Genomic DNA, 11,634 nt, shown 5'->3' on the forward strand with positions numbered 1-11,634 from the left:
CGCACGGCAAGGGGTGATCAGGAGAACCGGCCTCCAGTCTCTATCCATGCGCACGGCAAGACATTCATCAGGAGAATGGGCCTCCATCTTCTATCCATGCACATGGCAAGATGTTCATTGCGACAAGCCACCTCCAGCTGCTATCCACGCACATGGCAAGATGTTCATCAGGGTAACCGGCCTCCAGCCTCTATCCACACACACGGCAAGACATTCATCGGGACAACCCGCCTCCAGCCTCTATCCACGCACACGGCAAGACGTTCATCGGGACAACCTGCCTCCTGCCTCTATCCACGCACACACCCCCATTCCGAGGCTAGACCAAGTCACTAACGGGGTTACACACATGTCCCGAAACCCCCCATCCCGAGGCTGGACCAAGGCACCTATGGGGTTACAAACATGTCCTGAGACACCCCCCCATTCCGAGGCTAGACCAGGTCACTAACTGGGTCTGCAAGGTCAGTCCTCACTCCCCAAACTCAGTGCACTTTGTGAGAAACCCTCCCACACCCTCGTTGTGAAGTGCGCTAACACATGGTATCTTATCTGCACACACGAGATGGTGAGGAATGAATGATATGAAGGACACCAGGTGAATCTCCAGCCACAGGACACCTGCAGTTGCTGTGCCAGGGGCCGGCCACATGGCACCCTACAACAGCTCCTGTTCTACCCTTCTCCACCCAGATGCAGACGGCCACAGAAACCCTGACGGCTTGGGTCATTCCAACAGTGACCATCACAACAGCACGCAGAGACTACAGGACAGACTACACAGAACATGGTCAGCTCTAAATGTGTGGACAGAACACAGTCAGGGCTCCATGACACAGCATAGACAAAACACAATCAGGTTCAAATGTGCCAGTGTAGACGGAACATGATCAGGGCTAAACGTGCCAGTGTAGACCCAACAGTCAGGTCTCCATGACACAGTGTAGACAAAACACAATCAGATCTAAATGTGCCAGTGTAGATGGAACACAATCCAGTCTAAATGTGCCAGTGTAGATGGAACAGTCAGGTCTCCGTGACACAGTGTAGACAAACATGGTCGGGTCTAAGTGTGCCAGTGTAGACAGAATACAGTCAGATCTCCATGACACAGTATGGACAGAACACAGTCAGGGCTTCATGACACAGCATAGACAAAACATGAACAGGTCTCAATATGCCAGTGTAGACAAACATGATCAGCGTAGACAAAACAGTCAGGTCTCCAAGATACAGTGTAGGCACAACATGATCAAGTCTAAATGTGCCAGTGTAGACAGAACACAGTCAGGGCTCCATGACGCAATGTAGACAGAACACTGTCAGGTCTAAACATCCCGGTGTAGACAGAGCATAATGAGATCTAAATGTGCCAGTGCAGAGAGAAGAGTCAGTTTCCATGACACAGAGTAGAAAGAACACTTTCAGTCTAAGTGTGCCAGTGTAGACAAAACACACTCTGGTCTAAATGTCCCAGTGTAGACAAAACATGATCAAGTCTAAATGTGCCAGTGCAGACAGAACACAGGGCTCCGTGACATGGTGTAGACAAAACAAGATCAGATCTAAATGAGCCAGTGTAGACAGAACACTGTCAGGTCTAAACATCCCAGGGCAGACAGAGCATGATGAGATCTAAATGTGCCAGTGTAGAGAGAAGAGTCAGTTTCCATGACACAGAGTAGAAAGAACACTTTCAGGTCTAAATGTGCCAGTGTAGACAGAACACACTCTGGTCTAAATGTCCCAGTGTAGACAAAACATGATGAAGTCTAAATGCGCCAGTGTAGACGGAACACACTCTGGTCTAAATGTCCCAGTGTAGACAAAACATGATGAAGTCTAAATGCGCCAGTGTAGACGGAACACAGTCAGGGCTCCATGACACGGTGTAGACAAAACATGATCAGATCTAAATGAGCCAGTGTAGACAGTACACGTCAGGACTCCATGACACAGTGTAGACAGAACACGATCTGGTCTAAATGTGCCAGTGTAGAGAGAAGAGTCAGTTTCCATAACACAGAGTAGAAAGAACACTGTCGGGTCTAAATGTGCCAGTATAGATGAACTCGCTCTGGTCAGACTGTCCCAGTGTGGACAGAACTCACTGGATGAAGTCACTTTTGCAGGACAGGTCAAGTCTGACTGTCCCACTGCACACGGAGTCTGGCTTCACCTTGTCAATTAAAGCAACACACCATGGAACCTAAGTGCACTCAGTGTGGACTGAGCGCAGTCAGGTCTTGTCGCATTGTGGACAAGACTCGGAGGCTCTACTGCACTCAGTGTGGACAGGACGGGGTCAGGTCAGCCCGAGCCCCCCTCGCCGCAGTCCGGATAGAGTGAGGTCTGCATGCACTGTGCCAGCAGGACCCTGTCCACAGGGCTGGCTCGGGGCGGCTCCCGTGGGAGCCAGGCTCACGGCTGCAGTCCCTCGTCGGTGATCAGGGTGCCCACCCCGTGCTGGGGACTCCACAGGAACCACCCGGGGCTCCGTCAGCCTCGGGTGTGCCGGGAAGCCACACAGAATCACCCCACTCTTAAACAGTGGAATGTGTGTTACCAGTTTCTCTGGCCACATGATGGTCAGGATCCAGGGGTAGGCCAGAAACTTCTTGTAGTACAGCCCGGTCTCCTGCAAGGACAGACGAGACGTGCCGGTCAAGTCCCCCGTCCCCGGCTGCAGCGCGTCCTGGCAGGACAGGCCCATGCAGCACAGGGTGCTGGGAGCTGGTCTGCATCCCCCCTGGAGGCCGAGGCCCGTGGGTGAGGGGGGGAACGGCTCCGAGCAGCCGACAGCACGCACGGCCTGCCTCCACAACAGCAGTTCACGTCCACCTTCACGTCAGTGTCCTCGGGAGCCGTGCGGACGGACTGCGTCTGCGGCGCTCAGCCACTTCGTGTACTCGGCTGGCACTCAGAGCATGCACGTGTCGTCTCTGGAAGCCAGCATGGGGAGACGCCACTCTGCACAGAGGACCCGGGAGCATCGGAGCCTCTCGTGCTCGCTGGCCACATCTCCATACGGCCAGTGCCGTGGCTGTGCATGTCACCCCGCCCGCTGTGGGCCCTGCACACTATGGCATTTCCCTACAACGTGTCCAGGGGCCTGCTCTTTGGGAAGCGCAGGGTCTCCCATGAGGCACACAGGCTGAGGGGCTGGCAAAGCCCCTACTGCTGCTTCAGAGGTGGGGGGAGACCGAACGGGACCCTGATCTGGTGACGGGAGCTCTCTGAGGAAAGAGGCCCAATCGAGTCAGGGACATGCTGAGGGACCCCAAGTAAGGAGCTAATTTCGGGGACACAGAGGCCGGAAGCAAGTAGGCGCATCCTCCTCAATTACGGGCCTGGGCTCTCCGAACTGCCAAACCTGTGGGCTTCAAGGGAGCCCGGGCACAGATGGCTAAATGTCATGTAGGGACCTTAGCGGGACCCTGAACGGGACAGAAATAAACGTGAAGGACATTCCTGAGACAGGCATGGTAACGTGTGCAGATCCTTCGCACGGATGTTGTCCTCCAGTGACTTAAGAGTGCCTGAGAGTGAGGACAGGACCACGGTCTCACGGGAGCACTCACGGCCACACAGGAGGACACAGTCAGGGCCCAGTTCAGTCTGCAGCCCCCTTACGGGCGGTTCTGGTGAACACACACGGCGGCCAACACACCTGTGCATATGCATGGACCTGCACACACACACTCACATGTGCACACATGCATTTGCTCGCTCGCGTGCATTCACATCACAGGCACACGTGCATGCGTGGGGATAAGCTGAAGACGGCGCACACCCACGTGCATTCGCTCACAGGCACAGTGCACACGCGTGTGCATGCACAGCAGAGGCACATGCGCAAGCATGGGTGATAAGGCAAAGATGGCACACACCCACGTGAACTCGCTCACACCGACAGTGCACACGCGCGTGCATGCACGGCACAGAGGCACACATGCACACATGTGGGATAAGCTGAAGACAGCACACACACATGCACTTGCTCGCTCACGTGCACAGTGCACACGCGCATGTGTGCATGGCACAGAGGCATACAAGCACGCATGAGGCATAAGCCGAAGATGGCACACACCCACATACATTTGCTCACATGGACGGTGCACACACGTGTGCATGCACGGCACAGAGGCATACATGCACACATGAGGGATAAGCTGAAGACAGCACACACACATGCATTCGCTTGCTCACGTGCACAGTGCACATGCGTGTGCATGCACGGCACAGAGACACACGTGCACGCATGGGGCATAAGCTGAAGATGGTGCACACACATGCATTCGCTCACACGTGCACAGTGCACACGCGTGTGCACGCATGGCACAGAGACACACGTGCACACATGGGGGATAAGCTGAAGACAGCAGAGCATTAGTTGCTGAATGCAGGTGAAGTTTATGTATTCTTCTTTTCTTACGTTTAACGTTGTTCCAAATAAAAAGTTAAAAGAAAACAGTTACTGTTCACGGACTTGATTCACAAGACTTTCTGAAGACACTTTCTAGGTATTTTAAGATGTGAGAAATTTTGTAGATATGACGTCTGTTCGCTGAAGGGATGAGTTCGCACACAGTGGAACATGACGCAGCCTTGAAGAGGAAGGACGTTCTGCACCTGCTAGGACGTGGATGGAGCTTGAGGACATGAGCCCGACACAGAAGGACACATCCTGTGGGACTGCACGTACACGGGGTCCCTAGAGGAGTCCCATCCACAGAGACAGAGAGTAGATGGTGGGGCCAGGGACCGGGGTTGGGAGACCGGGAGATGGTGTCTCATGGGGACAGACTTTCAAGTTGGGATGATGGAAAGTTCTGGAGACAGATGGTGGGGATAGTCGCACAATAGTGTGAATGCGCCCAATGCCACTGAGCTATGCACTTGAATTGGTTAAGACAGTGAATTGTATGCTGGGTGTATTTTTCCACAATGAAAACAACGTGTTAAACAAGAGAAAATCGTCTTTAAAATGCAAGGAGGCGCTTGAGCTCACCAACAGTCCGGGGAACTGAACCATGCATACAACTACAAGATTGGCAAAAACTATCCGGCAGCCAACACGGACGGGGATGCAGAGCCACGCAGCCTAACGCACACGTGGAGATGCTGTGAAAGCAAGCTGGCCTCACACCACAGAGTCAAATGTGCATACATTCATTACACACAAACGCGGGAACACGGACAGCAGGACCCATGGACATGCACGTCCACAGCCACACACAGAAAAAGCTCAAAAGCAACCCGAATGCCATCAGAAGCAGAATGGGGACATGAACCACGCACACACATGCGACGGAACATTCCACAGCCATGACGTAGACGTTTACTCGACATTATTCACGTGTATATAAATTATTTCTTAAACTGTGTGTCTGTGTGACAGAGCCTCACAGACGCCACACAGAGCACTGGTGTCTCCCGGGCACGGAGCTGGAAGCCGGGCAGAGCGGGGCTGGTGTGCACGGGTGCCCGTGTGCAGCAGCAAAGCCAGAGCACCGAAATATTGTGAGCACCAAGTTCAGGGACATACTCCTGTCACCGCGGGGAGGTCGTCCGGACGGGCACAGAGCACGTCTGGGCACCTGCTGGGCTCGCTCTCTTTCTTCCTCTGGACAATGGCCACGTGAGTACCATTTTATTATAGCCGTATTTTCCCCGTACGTGACAGAATGTCCCATATTTATGGTTCACGTTAGTCTTTAGAAAGCAACACGGAACCCCAAGAGGCCCGCTTCTCCCAGGGAAGCAGAGGAGGACGGCTCCTACCCAGGAAATGGGGATGCCTCAGCTCCTTCCACCCCCAGGCCTGACCGCAAGCCCGCATGCCCGGGGGAGGGGGGAGGGCGGGCGGGGGGCAGGGCAGCGCTGCTCAGGAGGAAGCTCCCATGACCTCAGGCCCCGGGCTCACGGAGTGCGTGGAGCCCGCCCCACCTGGTCAAACTTCTCGGTCATTTTGTGCACCACGTTCTGGCCTTGGTTGCTCTGGTACAGCTCGGCCGTCACCATCCCTGCGAGAGAAAGAAGGAAACGTGGTTCAAGCCGACCCTCCTCCTAGGGGACACCACCTCGTCCCTGAGAGAGGGCGGCGAAGCCACTGCATCCAGCCTCACTGGCTGGGCTCTACACGTGCTGTGGCGCCCGCGTGTCTAACGCCACGGGGCTTTCATGAGACACCCTCAGGGCGCCCAGCCAGATGCCGCAGGGGCTTCTCGACAGGCTGGTCCTGGCCCCACAGCCCCTGCATCAGGTTCCGGAGGGAGGGCGAAGCCCCCAGTCGTTCGCTGGTGATGACAACTGATGGGCATGGAACGCGCAGAGCGAACAACAGACTCGTAGTATGAACCTCAGTGGTGCGTGTACTCACTGCAGTCACCCATCGCTACAGCCCACTGTAGGAGGCCCCCACCTCCCCACAGTGGTGCTCCCCTCTCATTTCCCTGGCCCCAGGAACCGCGGAGATGCCGTCCGTCTGTGGACCTGCCCGTTCTGGACATTTCGTGCACATGGGGTCAGCCTGTGTGGTCTGAGGTGCCTGCATCTGTCCCTGAGCACCATGTGTTCAAAGTCCATCCACGTGGCAGCAAGGGTCCGTGTTCCCTGCTGGGCAGGACCGAATAACGTTCACGTTCTGTGTGTCTAATTGCCCCCTTGTACACAGCTTGGAGACCTTCAGCTTCTGGCATTCCTGCAGCATAACCCAGGCACCCCATCTCCCCTTCTCTTTTTTTAAAGATTTTATTTATGGATTTTAGAGAGAGAGACAGCGCATGAGCGGGAGGAGGCAGAAGGAGAGGGAGAGAGAGAGGATCCCAAGCAGACGCCCTGCTGAGCACAAAGCCTGACTCGGGGCTCGATCCAAGCCTAAGAGCATGACCTGAGGTGAAACCAAGAGTCACACACTTAACTGACTGAGCCACCCAGGTGCCCCTATGTCCTTCCTCTTGCAAGCGCCAAGTCTTGTGGGACTAGGGCCACCCTAAGGACTATCTTACTGCTCACAACTGCAAAGGTCCTTCTTCTCAACGAGGTCACATCCTGAGGTCCTGGGGTCAGGACGTGGACGGATCTTTCCTTGGGGGGACAATCACCCTTCGCTCTGCGATAACAAGTCTCCTACGTAAACTAAACCAACGTCTGGAAAAGCCCCAGCCCGCCCGGTCTCTTACAACCACACGTGGGCAGGAAAGGCAGGCCCAGCGGGCCCACGCACGAGGGTCCAGGAGCACGGCTCACCTTCACAGCCACAGCACTGGACGAAGAAGCTGATGAGGTCCAGCAAGGCCAGCTCCCTGTCCACCTTATAGGACTGCACCCACTCCTCGACGGCCGTCTGCAGGGGCAACAGCTAGTGGTGAGCACACGTGTGTGATGAGGTGCGTGGGACCGGCCAGCCATGAGGACACGTGTGTGATCATGAATATGATCCCAGTGGTGAGCGCTTGTGTGTACGTGTGTAATCAGGTGCGTGTGACAGGCAGCGGTGAGCACGTGTGTGTACGTGTGTGATCGGGCGTGTGTGACGGGCAGCGGTGAGCACGTGTGTGTACGTGTGTGATCAGGTGATGTGATGGGCAGTGGCGAGCACGTGTGACGGGCACACATGACCACTGAGCAGGCCGGGCAGAACAAGGCAGCAGTGGGTGCGGCCACGACTGCCAGGACACCCGGCCTCCGTGTGGCGTGAGTAGCGACAAACACCAGGAGGGCCCCCACGTCTGCTGCACCCCTGCACCCGCCCCACCCCACGCACCCCGCAGCGGGCGGTACCTGCACCGAGTTCTTCCCCAGGGCGACCATCTCAAAGAGGGTCACCTCTGTGGCGATGGCTACTTTCCTCTTGCGGTGCTTCCGCGGCGGCCGCCCTCGCCGGCGGGTGCCCGGCCCACTGACATCCTGGCCCCCCAAGGGTGCTCCCTGCGCCTAAAACCAAAGGAGGCCATGACGGGGCTGGACCCTGCATGGGAAGCTCTGTGTCCCGGGGAGGGCGAGGAGGGTGCACCGTGTCTCAGGACAGAGGGATGTGCTCAGGATGGGGAGGGGACACGGTGTCTGATGACTCAGGAGGGGACGTGGTGTCTCAGGATGGGGAGAGGAAGTGCCCTGGTGGTCCCGTGGGGCCCTAGTGGACTGGTGGTTCGATGGGCAGGCCGTGCAGGGACAAAGGCCTCCAGGATCCGTGTGGGAGCCAGCCAGCTCCTCGCCTGATGTGGAGAAGCACGTCACAACCCACCCAGCCCGTGCATCCCTCCCAGCAGTGGTCAGTACCAGTATGGAGCTCCTCCTCCTGGCCATCACCTCAAAGAGGGTCACCACAGAGATGAACTGGCCAGCCTGATTCCTGAGCCTCCTGCATGGGCGCCGCCCTCGCCGTCGGGGTCCACTTCCACTGGCATCCCGGCCCCCCGAGGGTCCTTCCTGCACCTACAACCAGAAAGTAGGATGTGAAGCGCTGGTGCATGGAGGCCAGCTTAACGACAGGACCCCTACATCGCAGGACTGAGGAAGCGTGGCCAGGAAGTAGCCGCTACCGCTGCCCATGACCACCAGGGGCCCCCGGGCAAGCGGGGCAGCCACTCCGAGTCACCCACTGCTGCTGCAGGACAGAGGCCTCGGCCGGAGCTTCTGATCCACCAGGACCTCAGCGGAGTGGTCATACACCCGCTTCCACCGCGCCCGTATCCCTAACCATGTCCTCGTCCCAGCATGACACACCCAGTCCACTTGCTGCAGCCACAGCCGTGAACCACCAGTGTCCAGGCGACAACAAGCCATTCTGAAGCCAATCCCGAGGGCTGTCTCTCAGGGCTATAGGGTACCCATCATCCCACTGATCAGAGCCCAGGATGGAGATGGGGAGCTCAAGCCAGTGACCAGCAAGGTCAGGGGAAGTCAGTCCTGTGGGACAGGTGAGCCAGTTCTCCCTGTCCTAAGGGGCAGGTGGGGGCCCAGGGGCCCAGCAGAAGCAGGGCTGAGACCACCACAGCCTCAAGGGCACAAGGAGATTAGCCCAGAACTAGGGGTCACAGGTGCACGGGGCAGAACAAGGGAGTCACAGAAGAACCCGGGGTCATGCACAAAGATGGCGGAACCTGGGAGTCATGGCGACAGTGAAACCTGGGGGTCTTGGCAGAACCTGGGGCCACACATGCAGACAGTGGGCACAGCTGCCCAGCAACAGCATGACCTTCCCTAGTGAGCTGCAGCGACTGCATGAGGACCAGCATGGACACAGTGAGAGAACCAGGGCCACAGCTCCCTTGACCCAGTGCTCCCCTGCCCACTAAAGTCTGACCCTCCAAGGGCTCGCTGACACTGAGTCCTCAAGGGCCACCCTGGGGCACAGAGGGTCTGCAGGACAAGTGCACATTTTAGCACCATACCCCTGCACCCCCACACCCCTGCACCCCCACACCCCTGCACCCCCACACGGTGGGCCTTATGACACGGTCTTCATAACTGAGAACATCCGAGGGCTCTAGGGCTTGGCCAGGTTGGCTCCCTGCCAGCGATAACTGCACTGCAACACACACGTGGTCCCGCCTGTAGGAACCCCACACTGACACGTGTGCCATTAAAGGCCTTGCCTCAGGAATGTGCTCTCACGTGTCTTCAGGAAGATAAATTTGCAAGTGTGCACATACACAGAGAGACGATGAGACAACACACACGTGGTGTGATAGTAATGTGAACAATCGGGGAAAGGAAAAGACTCACTTTGTGTACTGTTTCTGCAACTCTTTTGCAAGTCTGTAATGATTTCAAATAAGAAAGTCTAAAGTTTGGCTTTTGGTACCAGTTATCTGAAGGACGTAGCATGAACTGGTTTACCGTTCACTCCACCCTGAAATATTTACACTGCTCCCTCTTTCCTATCCTACACAACACTAAAGATAATGCCTTTTATCATTTTAAATTTTAACCCAATTCTCAGATGCTAATGAGACAAGTAGAGTGTGGCCAGCTGCACGACATGAGGCAGTAATAAGCACTACAGGCAAGAGTCTCCTTCCCTACCCAGGACAGGATGTTTGTCCTATACCTGCATTTACACTGGGCCAAGGACAGGGCAAGGCTACTTCTATTCCACAATGTATTGGAAGTCCTACTCCGTGGAGCAAAGAGGAGAAGGAAATGAAAGTCATCAGATTAGGAAAAAAGAAGGCATAAAACTAGCTCTGTTTGAGAATCACATGATTGGCTATGCAGAAAATCCCAAAGGACGTATCAAACTATCTCCTCAAACTCAAAAGTGATTTTAGCAAGGCCACAAAATACAAGGTCAGTATAACAAAATCAATCATATTTCTATAAACAAGCAATGAAAGACCAGACATGGAAATTAAAAAACAAACAAACAAACAAACAAACAGTACCTATTACAACAGCTCCTCAAAAATTAAATACTTAGATATCAACTTAACAAAATACATGTAGGGTCTGTGTACTGAAAACTACAAGACTTTGGTGAAAAAAATGAAATAAGACCTTCAGAAACAGTGAGCTATACCATGTTCATGGAATAGAAGGTGGAAATGATGGGGCGGAGCAAGATGGCGGAGGAGTAGGAGACCTAGATTTCGTCTGGTCTCAGGAATTCAGCTGAATAGGGATCAAACCATTCTGAACACCTATGAACTCAACAGGAGATCGAACAGGAGAGTAGCAACAACTCTCTGAACAGAGAAGCGGCCACTTACTGGAAGGTAGGGCGTGCGGAGAAGTGAATCCGAGGCGATATTCGGGAGGATAGACGGCGGGGGAGGGGCCTCCGCCGGCCGCTTCTGGCAAGTGCTAGAGCCGCGGAGCACAAAATCGGACCTTTTAGAAGTTGGCTCGGCGGAGGGACGTCGCTGCAGTGGCTAAGCGGGGGGTGGAATCGTCCCGGGACAGTGTGGTCTCAGGACCCTCGGGGTCACGGAGAGACCGGGGGTGCCTGAGTGCGCCAGAGCTCCCAGGTATCAGAGCGGGGAAGCCGGCTGCAGAGACAGAGCAGAGTCGCGGGCTCTCAGCTCGGGGTTGCCATAAACTGTGATCTGCGGCCCAGTCGGGGCACGGCTCCCCCAGCAGGGACCCAACAAGCAGCAGATCCGGGGAGACTCCCCTTCCTTCCCAGGGAGGAGCTGTGCGGGAACGCACTGCAGGGATCTGCTGGGTTTGGAGACTCCGTGCGGAGTCGGGTGCCAGAGATAGCAACGCTTGATCACAGGCCGGGTGAGCACGTAGTGCGGCCGGAGACCGGGGACACGGGAGTGACTGCTTTTCTCTGGGGACACACTGAGGAGCGGGGCCCCGAGTTCTCGGCTCCTCCGGGTGGAGATTGGGAGGCCACCATTTCTGCCCTGGTCCTCCAAAGCTGTACCGAGAGCTTGCAGGGAACAAAAGCTCCTGAGAACAAACCGGAGCAGCTTCCTTAGCCCGGACCGACAAGGGCGGGGCAATTCCGCCTCCGGCAAAGACATTTGGAAACCACAGCAACAGGCCCCTCCCCCAGAAGATCAGCACAAACAGCCAGCAAGCCAAGACCAAGTTGATCGATCAAGGAGAATGGGACAACTCCAGCGCTAGGGGAATACTGCACATAGATTCATGGCTTTTTTTTTTTTTTTTTTTACCATG

At 55.6% G+C, this 11,634-nt stretch overlaps 1 protein-coding gene across 1 annotated transcript in view; it reads right to left on the reverse strand.

Annotated features, from left to right (window-relative positions):
- Window positions 1–11,634, reverse strand: part of LOC112812650 (cohesin subunit SA-2-like) — a 69,196-nt gene that overhangs the window by 37,856 nt on the left and 19,706 nt on the right. The window contains 5 exon segments of the mRNA XM_073902091.1: window positions 2,567–2,638; window positions 5,950–6,026; window positions 7,252–7,348; window positions 7,786–7,938; window positions 8,284–8,439. Of these exon segments, the coding sequence (XP_073758192.1) occupies window positions 2,567–2,638; window positions 5,950–6,026; window positions 7,252–7,348; window positions 7,786–7,938; window positions 8,284–8,439 (555 nt within the window).

This window comes from Callorhinus ursinus, unplaced genomic scaffold (genome assembly GCF_003265705.2).
Source record: "Callorhinus ursinus isolate GAN/ISIS: 27379988/994484 unplaced genomic scaffold, GSC_fseal_2.0 scaffold16, whole genome shotgun sequence".
Lineage (NCBI taxonomy): Eukaryota > Metazoa > Chordata > Mammalia > Carnivora > Otariidae > Callorhinus > Callorhinus ursinus.